The 16,377-nt window shown below is 35.9% G+C and overlaps 1 protein-coding gene across 1 annotated transcript in view; it reads left to right on the top strand.

The window, feature by feature from the left end:
- LOC143885484 (RNA cytidine acetyltransferase 1-like) overlaps positions 1-16,377 on the top strand; it is a 94,155-nt gene that overhangs the window by 12,735 nt on the left and 65,043 nt on the right. The window contains exons 9-11 of the mRNA XM_077389695.1: positions 574-672; positions 10,139-10,275; positions 10,740-10,837. Of these exons, the coding sequence (XP_077245810.1) occupies positions 574-672; positions 10,139-10,275; positions 10,740-10,837 (334 nt within the window). The remainder of the gene's footprint in view (positions 1-573; positions 673-10,138; positions 10,276-10,739; positions 10,838-16,377) is intronic.

The following is a 16,377-nucleotide window of genomic DNA, read 5'->3' on the forward strand; positions in this document are numbered from 1 at the left end:
AGTTTAGTAATCATCATCCATGCAAGGTTTAAAGAGAGGAACAACAAGTAGGGAAGGGAAGAAAAAGAAGAGAATAAAGAAGAGAGGAGAAGAATAAGAATAAGAATAAGAAAAAGATGAGAAGCAAGAGAGGAGAAAAAGGAGAGAAGAAGAAATTTGTATGGGTTGAATTCCCCACCCCCATAGTTCTTATGTGTATATATGTATAGATATATAATTAATTCCATGTAAAGATGTTACAAGAATGCCATTAGGGCCATCCAGTAATATGGGCCCTATCATTGTACACATAAAAGAAAACTTAAGTGACAGGAGAGCTGGGCCTTATCAAATTAAATTCATTCTCTAATGAATGTAACTTCGTATGGTGGACCCTATCTTCAGCACTCTAAATCCAATAAATGAATTGTCATTGTTGGTGTTCCCTTTCCATAAATCTGCTTTTGCTTTATTCTGTTAGTCCCATGTCTTTTTTTATGATCTATCATTTATATTACCCATTGTTATCTCACCATTTATTGTTCTTCCCATCCATTTTAAATTTATTCTAATATACGTGTTCTATTATTTCAGGAGCATTTACATTACGATGTGGTGAAGAGTTCTAATCCTGAATTCAAGAAAGCCACTATACGGATAAATATCTACAAGCAACACAGACAGACAATTCAGGTAAATCCACATGTGCCCTATTTTTACTTTTTAAGATATTATTAAATGACAATAAGTAAAAACATAATAGGGTAGTTGCAACAAACAAAGAAATAGAAAAATTACAGCAAAGTGATTATCTTCGCGCTCACTAAACATGTTCTTGAAATGTCCTCTTTAGAAAATGAGTTTGTTTTCTTACTGGCTTTTCTATGAGTTAATTTTCTTTGAACTGACAATTCATTAAAAAAACATCAAGGTACAAGGAAATTACAAGGTTCATATGCAGCTCTCAGAAAAGGAAAAAGTAGAATTACTGAAATTATGTAATAGGTTTTGTTCGTTCTGCCTTCTTGTTTGAGAAAAGTAAAGTAGGCGTATGAATTAAACCTTGAAAGCCTTACTGGTGTTCAATGTCTCTATAAACTAGTTAGCTGACCTCCACGGAAATGGTTCACATTTTTTCGCCCATCTTATAATGTTCATTTAATCCCACTTGAAAATAGTGGAGAAGAGAATGGGGAAGTGTGTACATGGAGGCTTGTATAAGGGCAATTATCCATGCCTCATTTGTCTCTCTTATGCGAATGAGACTTGAAAAAACATCCTAAACCGATCTTATGGTCATGAAGGCTCCTATTATCTGCCGCACCCGACATTCCGAAGAATTCGATTGGAATGATACTTAACGGTTCCTTAAGCGCGCGCCTGGGGGTAGGGTGCGTAGGTGTTGTTTTCTCTGTAAGGTTCTTTAGCCCTTCTCTGCAAATGAGAAAAACTGTTCTTTAGCTTCTACAAATGCCTTCTCCTTTGACATTTTGCAACTTCTTGTAGTTGACCGAAGGGATTAGCAAATGCTGATGCTGTCTCACTTTGTTAGTATATGAAACTTTTAGAAATCCTATTGCGGGTGTTTCATTGTAGGTTTCCCTATATATACGACCTTATCCTGGATTACAGGCAAAAGCCTGGTCAAAGCAGATCGTTGTTGACTTGGCGCAACAGAGACGAGTGCTTAGTTGATGCAATCCTAACTTGGGAGAGTCAAAGGATTTTTGATTCACCTGGTAGGGAAAATGACGACTCGGACAAGATCTACGCCATGGTAATAGGGAGTCGACGATTGACGCTGGGTCTTTTGAAACAAGGCTTGGAATTAGTTTGTCTAGTTGGTTGACCGATGACACCACACTATCATGAAGTTAGCATGTATGCTATTTAACTGGATTTTCTTTTTATTTTCCCGCCTTGTAGGAATTTGGATGGTGTAACGACTCGGATTTTTGTAACCCCCCGTTTTTCCCACAATCGGAATCGCTACCACAAAAAGAGAAAAGGTAGACTCAAAATTGTAAAATACATTTCTTGGAAATAAATATAACACTGGGCTTGAGTAAATCTTGAATTAAAATTCAATCCATTCTTTAAAAACCAAAACACTAACTTTAACTTAGAGAACTTAATAAAAGCAAATTGACATAATAATAGAAATAAAGAAAACTCAGACAGGACTTCCGTTCTAGGCCACATGGCCAAACCAACTCTTGCCTTCGACCCCTTTAAGCTTCCCCATTTGTATTGTGTTCATCGCCTAGTGTTGCAAATCCTATAGTTTAAACAACGTTAGTTACTAGAACTAGCAGCGCCATTCAGCGACCCAAACAAGTATTAGAAATCAATAAAAGAATTAGATTCAGTAACACAATTTACTAAAAAGGGTGACAGTTTGAGATAGGCATAAATATAACTCATGAGAATAATATAACAATAGAAACAAGAGTGAATCATAAATAGTGTGTAGTGTGACATGAAGTGCCATAGTGTACAATGTAGAAACTAAGTGCAACAGGATATCTAAATGCACAATGCATGTTATGTATGCAATATGGAACGACTACCCAAGGTCCTTCAGCTTCCCTTAGCATGTTACCTTTGCCTTCACGGATATCCCACTTCCCCATCCATAGGTAGTGGCCATGAGGTCTTGTTACGGCAGATCCTATCACCTCAGGGATCTCCACTCCCCTCAGAAGATTACCAACAGAAGGCTGCACACACTGCTTGTGTTGGCTTTAGACTTAAGGGTCCTCAGATGACATCATCGGCCGCCCAACTCCACCCTATCTAGTTATGCCCATGCAATTTCCTTGTTTTTCCGAATTATCAGCATAATAATAAATCCTTCTGTTTGAAGCAGTGGAGTCTAATATCATGTGAATGATACATCATTGCTTTTCTTTGAAGAGAACTAACATGTTTCCATTCTCTACATTCTTCAGGCATAAACAATAAATGAACAAGATGTGGCACTCTACCAAATTTAGGCATTTGTCATGACATCAATACAAGAAAAGCTATATTACTATACCTTTTTATTGAGAACCATATGAAATTTAAGTTTAGCTCTCACCTGCCTTAACAAACCATAGATGTTGAAAAAGAGACGATTTCACTGACAATGTGAGGGAAATCACCTTAAAGTAGAGTCACACACTCTCTCTAAATATTACACATAGCTTAAGAACTAACAAAATAACTAACTAGGTATACGGCAAATCATTTGGTTTGCCTAGATACATAGAATTGATATAATAAGAAATATATACGAAATTCATTTGATGTATCTCTTTATATAGTCCTGATGAAATAAGAAACATACATGGAATTCATTTCATTTTTCCTAAGTTATAGAGAACTCATGGAATAAGAGATACATATGAAAATAATTTCATTTCCCCATGTTATAGAGAACCGATGAAATAACATTTAATTATATACGAAAATAATTTCCTTTTTTGGAAGTTAAAGTTATAGAGAATTGTTGAAATAAGATGTTGAAATGAGGCAGTATATAAGAAATTCATATTTCATTTTCCTAAGTTATAGAGAATTGATGAAATAAGAAAATATATACGAAAATCATTTCATTTTACCTAAGTTATAGAGAACCGATGGAATAAATAAATAAATAAATAATAATAAAAAAATAAAAAAAAATAAAAATAAAATAAAAAAAAAAATATATATATATATATATATATATATATATATATGAGAAAACGGTTCCTACACATGTGTAGAGAGTTTTCTACACACTAGCTTAAAATACAATGGGGGCCCACATTGTTTGGGTGATCCAAGCCATCCATTTTAATTCCCTCACATAGATAGGGTGTCTACAAAAAATCAGATCCATAGGATCATCCCAACCCTACGATTTGTGGAGGTAAAATGGATGTCTTTAAACCTTCACAAATTAGTCCATTTTTTGCCTCCACAGTTCGAATGGTTAGGATGATCCTATGGATCTGATTTTTTGTGGACACCCTATCTATGTGAGGGCCTTAAAAATGAATGGTTTGGATCACCCAAGTAATGTGGCCCCCACTGTATTTTAAGCTAGTGTGTAGATAACTTATCTACACATATGTGTAGGAACCGTTTTCTCTCTCTCTCTCTCTCTCTATATATATATATATATATATATACACACGAAAATCATTTCATTTTTAATCATTTCATTTTTCCTAAGTTATAGAGAACTGATGAAATATGAGATGTATACGAAAATTATTTCATTTCCTTAAGTTTAGAGAACTGATGAAATAAGAAATATATACACGAAAATGATTTCATTTTCCTAGGTTTAAAGAACTGTTTGAATAAGAAAATACATACAAAAATCATTTGATTATATGGGTAAGAGTACTTGTATTGGTTGAAGAGTGGGGAAGAAAACCAAGCCTATTCCTCTCTCCATCTTTCTCCCTCTCATGTTTTAGCCAAGGGGTGGGGTGGGTGAAATTTTCTTTCAAGGAACAATCTTGAAATATTTATAATGTCTACCAAGATCTAATTTCCCTCCCAAAGTTGACTTGCAAAGATCCCTTAATTACATAGGGTGATTGGTAAGAAGAAGGCTAAGATTGATCTCCTTCCTATTTTGTTTTCCCTCATCTCAAATTAAATTTTGAAATTCAAAGTTCTTTCTTAGTTACAAGATGTGCTAGCTGCACTTACTAAAATAAGGGAATTAAGTCAACAATATGGTTGCCTTGTGGGTAGGGGTGTAAACGAGCCGAGCCGAGCTTGGCTGGCTCGGCTCGGCTCGGCTCATTAAGCTCGACTCGGGCTCGGCTCGGGCTCGAACCAGGCTCGGCTCGGTCAGGCTCGGCCAGGCTTGGAGCCGCTCGCGAGCCTTATCGAGCTCGAATTATATTAATTTCACACCCCTCATCTTCCCTGGACAGCCCTATCTAGTGTTTTTTTACTACTCTTTTTACACTACGGGGGGTGGTCCAAGTAACAAATGGGGTTCCAAAAAAGAAGTGACATATTTTGCCTCCCCCTTTCACTCCCTGGACAACCCTTTTAGTGTATATATTAATATATAATATATATATTTAAATATATTAAATTCTTAACGAGCCTTAACGAGCCGAGCCGAGCCGAGCCGAGCCGAGCCTGGCCAGCCGGCTCGGCTCGTTAAGGATTCGAGCCGAGCTCGAGCGAGCTTCCGAGCCCGAGCCAAAATTGACACCCTTACTTGTGGGCAAATCTCCAAGATCTCATGGAATATTCTGCATGGAATATTCTACACTTAAAAGATTTGATTAACACACTTGCCTTGATTACATTAAGTTTATTTACAACAATGGAGGGTTGCCTATTTGGTTTCCACCCCTTGTTTTCAACTTTTGAAATATAAGATTCTTTCCAATTGGAGTTTGTGCATTTTTTTTTATTACTAAAGGGAAGTCAACTTTATGGGACTTGGAAAATACACACAGCTTAGTAATTCATTTTCTAATTTAATCAACATAAAGCAACTTTTAAAACTTACATAAACAGAAATTTAAAAGACAAATCTCGTAATAAGCCCATACCTTAATGGTAAATGGGCCAAAACTTCATCAAACCACGTCCAAATCACGTGATTTTGGGCCCGTTGGGTAGGTAGTCGAAAAACCTATCTAATGAGACCGAAATCAAGTCAAACGGGCGAGATTTGATGTCTTAAAATCAAACTATAAATAAAATGATGAAAATATACCACGAGCTGTCGATCTTCCCACTCTCTTGATCTTGAAGGATTATGGGGGAAATCGACACTCTAAAGAGATGGTTCAAATTTACACGAGTCCAATAGATGGCTAAAAGGACCCAAACATTGATCCAACAGTTCGGAAGGCCCCAGACCAAGATCAAGACTGTTGATCTCCGATCAATGAATATTTGCAATCAGAACTGTTGGTCGGATGATCTATATGGTCAAATTCAACTATCAACAATTACAATCGACCCTTGGTGTGGCCGGGCATTGCATTCTACCCCCGTAAAAAGAATTTTCCCTGAAATTCAACTCCCAAATTCTGTTAAGTTAAAGTTTTCAAGAACAACCAAGGTTATAAAATCTGCATAGCAAGCAATTCAAGAAAAAGAGACTAAACAACAAACAAATGAGTGTACCTCCAAATAATTCAAGAATTTGTTTGTTAAATAAACAGTTTTTGAATTTGAAGGAAATTTAGTGATTAAACAAAGAATGTATTATGGAGTTCATTATGTGTCTTATGCATGGTTTTAAATTTCCGTTTCGGCTAAAATTTCAAAGTTATCAGAAACCGAAATTTCAGCCGAAATCCTGAATTTTCGGGCAAAATTTGGTATTGGCCCACGAAATCCCAGATTTTTGGGATGAAATTTCGATTGAAATTACCAAAATTTCGATTGAAATTACCAAAATTTCATTTTGGGCGAAATTTCGGTAATTTCGTTCGAAATTCGTTAACGAAATAAAAAATTATTATTTTATTAAAAATTTCTACGAAATTCCCAAAATAACAAAATTTCTGAAATCTTGAACGAAATTTGGTAAATTTCTATTTCGGTACCTTTTCGTTTCGGTCCCCACCAAAATCTGAAATTTCGGTTCCAAATTTCGGATTTCGGTCGAAATTTAAAACCATGATCTATGAGGGGGTCATCAATGTTATATTAGTAAATTTAGGCAATCCTAACTAGCCTTTCCTATGACGTAGCTATACTCGCACTAACAAGGTTGTTTGAAAACCTAAAAGACAAGCTCCCTTTCCGATGTGGGACCTTACATTCAACCCCTCTTGGGGCCCAACGTCCTCGTAGGCGCATCATATCGTCAGAGAAACGCTTTGATACCAACTTTCTATAACGCCGCGGCAACTGTGCAGATATTTTTCGGTTCTATGTCGCAGCATCCCTCCCCGGTTTTAAAACTCGTCTACACAAGGAAAGAGGTGGTCTACATTTATAGCCCATGAACTTTCTCTTCTTTTCCGACGTGGGTTTCAACAATCCACCCCGCTTAGGGACCAAACCCATCGCTGGCACACCGTACTGGAGGAGATACCGCTCTGATACCATTTGGTGAAGTTTTGGCCCATTTACGATTAAGGTAGGGGCTTATTACGGGATTTGTCCTTTAAACTTCTTTTTAGGCCAGTTTTAAAAGTTGCTTTATGTTAATTAAATTAGAAAACGAATTAGTAAGATTGTGTATTTTTCAAATCTCATAAAGTTGACTTCCATTCTTTTATTTTAGTAATCAAAGATGGTACAAACTTCAATTAAAAGAATCTTATATTTTAAAAGTTGAAAACAAATGAGGGAAACCAAATAGGCAACACTCCATCGTTGTCTTATTTTAATAAATCAACTTAATGTAATTAAGGCAAGCGTGTTAATCGAATCTTTGAAGTGGAGAATATTCCATGGGATCTTGGAGATTTGCTCACAAGGCGGTGACTTTATTCCCTTCTTTTAGTAAGTGTAGCTAGCACATCTTGTAATTAGGAAAGAACTTTGAATTTTAAAATTTAATTTGAGAGGGGAGAAAACAAAATAGGAAGGAGATCAATCTTAGTCTTTTTCATTCCAATCACCCTATCTAATTAAGAGATCTTTGCGAGCCAACTTTGGGAGGGAAATGAGATCTTGGTAGATATTATAAATATCTGAAGATTATTCCCTAAAAGAAAAATTCGTCCACCCCCCTTGGCTAAAACCTGAGAGAGAGAGAGAGAGAGAGAGAGAGAGAGAGAGAGAGAGAGAGTAGAGAGAGGGAAAGAGAATGAGAGATGAATAGGCTTGGTTTTCTTCCCCACTCTTCAACCAATATTAGTACCCTCAGCTATATAATCAAATGATTTTCGTATGTATTTTCTTATTCCAACAGTTCTTTATACCTAGGAAAATGAAATGATTTTCGTGTGTATATTTATTATTTCATCAGTTCTCTATATTTAGTGAAAATGAAATGATTTTCGTATATATCTCATTTTTCATTAGTTCTCTAGGGAAAATGAAATGATTTTTGTATATATATCTCATATTTCATTGGTTCTCTATAGGTAGGGAAAATGAAATGATTTTCGTATATATATCTTATTTCGTCGGTTCTCTGTACTTAGGGAAAATGAAATGATTTCCGTGTTTATCTTGATCCCATCAATTCTGTATACTTGCGGATATTGAAATAATTTTCGTATATATCTCATATTTCATTGGTTCTCTATACTTAGAGAAAATGAAATGATTTTCGTATAAATTGTCTTATTTCGGCAGTTCTCTATAACTTGCGAGAAACGAAATTATTTTTGTATATATTTTATTATTTGATCAGTTCTCTATAACTTAGGGAAATGAAATGATTTTCATATATATCTTTTATTCCATCACTTCTTCGTACTTAGGAAAAATGAAATGAATTTCGTGTATGTTTCTTATTTCATAAGTACTATATACGTAGATACATCAAATGGATTTTGTATATATTTATTATTTCCTCAGTTCTATGTATCTAGGCAAACCAAATGATTTGCCGTATACCTACACAGTTATTTCGTCAGTTCTTAAGCTATGTGTAAAACTTAGAGAGAGTGTGTGTGACTCTACTTTCAGGTGGTTTCCCTCATGTTATAAGTGTGATCGCCTCTTTTTCCACATCTACGATTTGTTAAGGCAGGTGACAGCTAGACTTAAATCTCGTATGGTACTCAATAAAAGGGTAGATGCATGTAATATAGCTTTTCTTGTATTGATGCCATGACAAATGCCTAAATTTGGTCGAGTACTACATCTTGTTCATTTATTGTTTATGCCTCAAGCATGTCAAGAATGAAAACCTGTTAGTTCTCTTAAAAGAAAAGTAATGCTGTATCCTTCACATGATATTAGACTCCACTGCTTGAAACAAAAGGATTTATTATTATCCTGGTAATTTGGAAAAACAAGAAAATTGCATGATCGTAGCTAGACAGGGTGGAGTTGTGCGGCCGTTGGTGTTATGGTTTTTAAAGAATGGACCCTGTGTTATATTTATTTCCAAGAAATGTATTTTACAATTGTGAGTCTACCTTGTTTCTTTTTGTGATAGCGATTAGGATTTTGGGAAAAAAAATCCAAGTCGTTACAGATGGGGCCACTACATGACATTCTCGTCTTTTCAAAGAGGGGAACACTTTAGATTGATTATTTATTTTTATTTTTATTTTTATTTTTCATATGGTTTTTGTCTATTTTTTTTTTTTTGTGTATGTTTTTATTGTATTGTAGTTTTTTTTTAACATTTTAAACTTATTATTATCCTTTTTAATAATTTTAATTTTAAACAATATTTTGATAAACTTTTTTTTTTGTGTTTGTAGATTTGGAATGTTTAATTTCAATGTCTACAAGGTTATATGCGTGAATACATTCATGTAAGGATTAAAAGCTTGTAGATATTGCAATCTATTTATGCATATTTGGTGTCAAAGAAAATATTTCACAATATTGTTTTTGATGTGATTTTTGGGGTGCATGTGAAATGTTTCCCATGTGTTTCTCACACTTTTCTCATTCAATACGTTTTCAGCACTTATTCACATTTGTTATTCCACCCCCTCCCCCCACACACACCCGCCCCACCACGCACCCACACACACCTCCCAAACAAAGGCATTTCCAGTAACTTTGAATTCAACTGCAGTATTTATTTCATTTTTGGACTTTGCTTATGCATGCTAACTTTGCGGTTCTCTATTATGTGGCAGTAATTGTTTCATTGTTTTAGAATGTGAATAGTGTTGAAGTAATTTATATGTAGCAAATGTTCTTGTATGGACGTACCATTCAAAAAAAAATGTTCTTGTATAGCCTTCTTGTTATTCAATGAGACAGTTGAATTTCATGGGGAAATTAGTGTCCTTTCTATCTTCCCTCTTTATTTTATTTGTCGATAATGATACTTCATTAAGAATTGTAAGTTGATTCTTTACCCAAAAAATAATTACTTCAAGGAAAATAAAGTTCAGTTTTTAGTAACTATAATGGTTCATGTCTAGTCATCTATTTTTTCATGCTCTTCGCGAAACCTTGTTGGTATGCTAAGACACCATTAAAATTATTTTGCTTGGATCCCAAACTTTATACATGATTTGTCTTCTAATTGCCTCTTTTTTTCTCACAGTATATTCAACCACATGACCATGAAAAGCTTTCTCAAGTTGAACTTTTGGTTGTTGACGAAGCGGCAGCTATTCCGTTGCCGGTTGTGAAGTCCTTACTTGGCCCTTATCTTGTCTTCCTGTCATCTACTGTCAATGGGTATGGTCTGTCAACATCTTTGCTATTTTTCCTTTTGGATGCTGGTTTGATCCGCCAATTGAGAGATTGATTAGTATGCATCCTAACCATGGATTTAAATTTCAGTTTCGGTTTCGGTTTCAGCCTTGGTCGAAACCGAATTTTGGGAGCCAATTGAGAGATTGATTAGTATGCATCCTAACCGTGGATTTAAATTTCAGTTTTGGTTTCGGTTTCAGCCTTGGCCGAAACCGAAATTTCGGCTGAATCCCTAAATTTTGGCCGAAATCCAGTAATAAAAAAGTACTATTTTATTAATTACCAAATTTCGGTCGAAATTCCAGATTAATACTATATTAAAAAAAAATTCAGCCAAAATTTGGGAAATCCGGATTTCGCGAAATTTCGGTTCAGGTCGCAACCGTCGGATTTCGGCCGATATTTAAAACCATGATCCTAACTATTGAATGCTTTTATTCTCAAAGCTATGAAGGCACTGGCCGCTCTTTATCGTTAAAGCTTTTGCAGCAATTGGAAGAGCAGAGTCAGATAGCTGCTAAGAGTGTGGATGGGCCTCAGTCTGGTATGCATTTTTTATGCTCTTTTGTTGAATTTTGTGTTTATCATCAAATTATAGTCCTACCTAAGTATTCTGAAACTTAGGAACCTCATGGTCTTAGTTCCTAGCCTAGTATGTAAATACATTTATTAAATTGACTATTTGTTTTTGAAATTAGTAACAAAAGTGCCTTCTTGGCATCCATGGGACAAATTCGTACAATAAGAACCTCATGTTCTTAGTTCCTTGCCTAGTGTGTAAATACATTTATTACCAAATTGACTAAATTTTTATGAAATTAGTAATTAAAGTGCCTTCCTTGCATCCATGGGACAAATTCTTACAATAAGAGCCTCATGTTCTTAGTTCCTAGCCATGGGACAAATTCTTACAATAAGAACCTCATGTTCTTAGTTCCTAGCCTAATGTGTAAATTTATTTATTACCAATTTGATTACTCAATTTTTATGAAATTAGTAATTAAAGTTCCTTCTTTGCATCTATGGGACAAATTCTTAAAGTAACAATTAATTTTCATTTTGGTAAAGACTATGTTCTTTCACCCTGAGGTCAAGTGTTCGATCCCAGCTTACCTATCAAAAAACAATTAATTTTCTTGTTCTGATAAATTTAGCCTTTGAGAAACCAAGGATTAAAAAGGAATGTAGGGCCATTGACCATATAGTTCTGATGGGAGATTGTGGGTGCGTGACATTGCAGTGACATTACCACTTTCTAATTGGCAGCAATCTCACTAGTTCTCCCTATTTATTTATCAATTTGTCTCAATTAGTCTAAATATGAAGAATGCAATTTTTCAGTGATGTCAGCTTTGCAATATTAAATAATAAAATGGAAAGAGCATTTATTCTCATTCTTGGGTGAGAGCTTGTAGAAGTATGACATTATGGCCTGATACAGTGTGGCAGAATAGGCCACTTACTGCCATGAGATAAACATGAAATGCAGCTTAAAACTTGGCTAAGGTTTCCATTTTGGGTCCGTTCACTTGTTTTCCGCGTGAAAGAAAAGAAAAGAAAGGAAAAGAATCTGACGTGGAAAAAGGAAAAGAAACTGTGCTGGAATCCGTTTCCTGTGGCCGTTCACTTGCCCAGAAATCTAGAGAAACTGAGAGAAATTAAGCAGGAAATTGACAAATAATTCCAAAACACAACATCTTTGTTGCATTTGATCGAATAATTTGCGAGCCTCATCTGCAAATTCACCTCTAATATACATATCTAACAAGAGCGGGAAGAGATTGACGAGAAAGAAGAGTCTTTGTGCTTGAGGTGCCATCTCTCTCTCTCTCTCTCTCTCTCTCTCTCTCCTCCTCTTTATTTAAACGGTGGAAGATGGAGGTAGATGTATGCTTTACAAGGGCGAACAGAGGCACAGGGATGCGAGTTCGGGGTAGCTAGGGTAGGGCATTTTGCGCAAGGGGAGGTTGACATAGTTTCTCGAAATTATGTCTTTTCTGCTTCCCAGCGGCCAGATCGGCGGTGAGAAGAGGTCGCTGGAGAAGATGGAAGAGAGGAAGGGACGGGGGGATTTCAAGCTTTTGGGGTTGAGAGAGGAGCCCGATACGCTTTCTCACGGGAAAAGAAATCAATTTCCGACCATATTGGGCGGAAATTGTTTTGCCTCTTTTGACGGAAACCGTAAATTCCACGTATTTTATCGTAATTTCCACGTCATATTTTCAGCTTTCTTGGGAAAGCAAGAGAACAGTGTTTTTTTAGGTTTCTAGGGAAAATAAGCGGTACTTTCTTTTCCTTTCAGCCAAAAGGAAAGCAAGTGAACAGTCCCTTTGTGAAAACTACATCAACCTGCTTCAATATTTCTGTGTGTTTTATCTCACACATGGTGCACGCCGTCACAGTGGTGCTGACCACTGAGTTGAAAAGGACTCAATAAGGGGCTAAGGGCCATTTAAAAAGTTTCGTTGCTTTGTTAGGAGGAATCGAAGTCCAGCCTTTTCTTTGGCCAATTTTTGAGTATTTCGTTACTCTAATGGCATGTTTTGCAACCATGATTTTTTTTTCATTGAATTTCGTTTTAACCTTCAAGAATTTTACAAAGAGAGGGAGGGAGGGATCATTTAGTGTTGTTGGATTAATTAGGGAGATGCTATTCAAACTCCTTTGTTTAATATTGGCACTCTTCTCCTTAGTTTATATTTTCTTTTCACTGTTAGAGGCTGTTGCAATTCTCAGAAAGCTATAAATAACCAATGGTAAGTGTAAAATTAAAGAGAAGAGTGCTATTATCAAAACATGGGAGTGTTGTGATCAACTCCCATTGATCCGATGAAGGCTAAGAGATCAACGACCAAGATATAATCGAAAAAAATTAACGCTTCCAATTGCGGTCCATGCAACGATGCGTACACGAACGATCTAATCCGATCATCGTCTGATAACACCAGCTGATCAAGATCAATATGGAGCGTGATCAACGGCCCAGATCTAATCGAGAAAATAATCAACGGCCCGGATATAATTGAGAAAAAAAATTTAATGCTCCCAATCGTTCTTCGTGTTGATTCTCGCAATAATACGTGCATGTACGATCTCATCTGATCATCGTCTTATCACACCATCCAACCAAGATAACACAGATCGTGATCAATGGCTCAAATCTTATTGAGAAAAAAAATGTTTAATGCTCTCAGTTGCTCCTCACGATGACGCGTGCGTGAACAATCTCATCCGATCATCTCTTATCACACCATCAGATCAAGGCCAACATGGATTGTGATCGACAAACCATAATTGAGAAACAAATTTAACTCTTCTAATTAGTTCTCGCGATGATGCGTATGTGATATCTATTTGTTTCGTCAACTGTGACATTCTATTTCTATTTTATTATTGAATATTGTTTTTACCTTTTTATTATTAAGTCTTCTTATTCTATACTCTTCTCTTAGCTCTTCTTTAACTAATATTTGTTGTTATATCCCCTCTCCTAAACCTAAAACCCTAAACAAACTCTTATTCCAGTATTATATTGATTGTGTCCTATTGGTCTCCCTTTCTCTCTGCATATTGCAGACGAAAGAGAACTAGATTAAATTGATGAATGCATTGTTATTTGATTATCTCATGTTTGTTTTAGATTATAGTTGATTAGTCTGAAGATTTAATAATTTGTTAAATGAATACTGGATTTATAATTTTCCAAATTATGATAGTAATCGATAATTTTATATGCAAGGACATGTATGGGCGTGTCCCCATTTCTAGAATTTTAGGAGTTGCCATGCCAGACACCTCATATCTGTGTCGAAACTCGGCACACGAATTCGAGTCCACAATCATGATTATATTTACTTTCGATTTTAGCCGTCTCCCCGTGTCTAAATTTTGGGGGTTTGCCGTGTCCGACACTCCTTGTCCGTGTCGACACATGACACTCGTTTCCGTGTCCACAAATCATCGGTAATTATGTTTACTGGCTATGTTGATGATTAATTGTTATTGATGAGGGCAATGAAGCTATTTGAGAGCTAAAATATTGCTTGTGTAAAAAGTCAGTTATCAAGGATTTAGGTCTTTCAAAATACTTGGGCATTCAGGTTCCTCGATCAAAGTGAGGGATATTTTTTCCTTTGCACAAGTATTATTTTTTTGAATTGTGATTCCATAGCACAATTCTATTGTAGATCTGTCAATAGATATGAATATATTGGGGTCAGAACCTGTCGATTCATCTATGGAGTAGAATCATTCTCTTTGTTCTAGGAATAGATGTACTACTTAACTATTCAAAAAGATAGTGATGCACTGCTTGGCCGTCTATGGAGTAATCATTCTCTTCGTTCTGGTGATAGTGATGTACCACTTAAATATTCAAAAAGATATTGATGCACTTCTTAGCTTGTTGGGAAATTGATTTAACTGTGGTAAACAAATTGATTCTTTCATCCTATGTTTCATGTTTTGAGATATCTCGTCTCGCCCCATGAGAAGGTATTTTCTGTCCAAACTATCATTCTGAGGCCTGTTGTGACACTGATGTTTAGACTCTAAGGCTGATCGATAGTCGACGTCCAGGTCCTGTACTCTCATTGGAGGAAACTTAGTCACCTATAAATCTAAGGAGTGCTTTCTTGGAAGATCGAGTTTTGAGGTATATACAGGACCATGGCACATGGTACATTTAGTTGGTTTGGTTGAGAACTTCCTATGAAGCTTTGTTGTCACAATTAGTTAGTCATTCAAGATGTCGGTCTCGAAGCTAATTTTTAGTGAGAGAAAACACATTGATTTTGACTGTCAATTTGTTGTAAGGTCACAACCAAGGGTATTGGGACACCTTGAGTCAGATAACTAACTCCAGATATTCTTATCAAGGCAGGTGGGAAAAAAAGAGTATGTTGGACACAGTGCACTCTGGGCATGATAGGCATTTATGCCCTAGCTTGAGGGGGAGAACTGCAATATATGTTTTTTTTTTGGGAGATGATTTTTTCACCCCCCTCTGTAGGATGGATACACCCCCCTTTTAAAGTGATTTGACGTCAAAAAGCGTTGAAGTCTGCCCACAATTCACGTAAAAGGGGGTGTACCATCCTACAGTGGGGGTGAAAAAATCATCTCCCTTTTCTTTTGATATATTTATTATGATTGGAGGGTCTGTTTGTCATTTTTTATTTTTAAATGTTTGACGGTCATACTTGTAACTTTATGGGTCACCACTTATGTAACTAAGGGATGTATGATTATGAATGGTGTGCATATGCATTCTTCCCAAATTTCTTCGCATTCTAATTGGCGACTCTATTTACTCGCCGATCCTGCTCCATGGGTATGTGATGATCTAGATGAATAATCTTGAGCCTAACCATAAATTTAATTCCATCAAAATATCCACATTATTTCATTGTATTATCCTCTCTATGTTTATCTGGTGGTCCATGTCTCCAAGCGTCATTCTTCTGTAGTTGCCATAGTGCAAGCGGATAGGAATTTCTATGACGCAGCTCCTCTAGACTCTAATCCTGAAATCTAATTGATTATGTAGATTTGACCTTTATATGGGTTTGTAGTCCAAATTATTCATTGATTTTGGACTGCTAGAGTTCATGTTAAACCACTGGTTTTGGGTACAAAACTTAGTTGTAAATTTCGCTTCGGTGGCCATTTCGTTCGAAACTTTTCGGTCGAAGGAAAAAAATAAGAAAAAATATGAGAAAAATCTAAAAAAAATCCGTAATTGATAGAAAGAGATAAAAAAAACAAGTAAATGAATCAAAATATGTAAAACAAAAGGCATTTTTATTACTTAAAACACGAAATTTTCTTACACAAGTGCAAGTGATACATAGAAAAGCATAAAAGAAGGAAATACATGATATCATCTCTCTCAAGTCACATGTCTCAAGAGCATCATTCATAACCTGGATAATCATATTCAATGTCTTCGTTGTCGTCGTCGCCGCCGCCGCCACCACCAGTAGGAGGAACATCTTTTTCAAAAGGTATGTCATCATCATTGGCCCCAACCATAGTGGGTGCTTCAAGATTTTCCCGACCAATATTTTCCATCGTGAAACTAAC

Source organism: Tasmannia lanceolata, unplaced genomic scaffold (genome assembly GCF_043159265.1).
Source record: "Tasmannia lanceolata isolate RefF3 unplaced genomic scaffold, GAP_Taslan_0.1 ptg000008l, whole genome shotgun sequence".
Classification (NCBI taxonomy): Eukaryota; Viridiplantae; Streptophyta; class Magnoliopsida; order Canellales; family Winteraceae; genus Tasmannia; species Tasmannia lanceolata.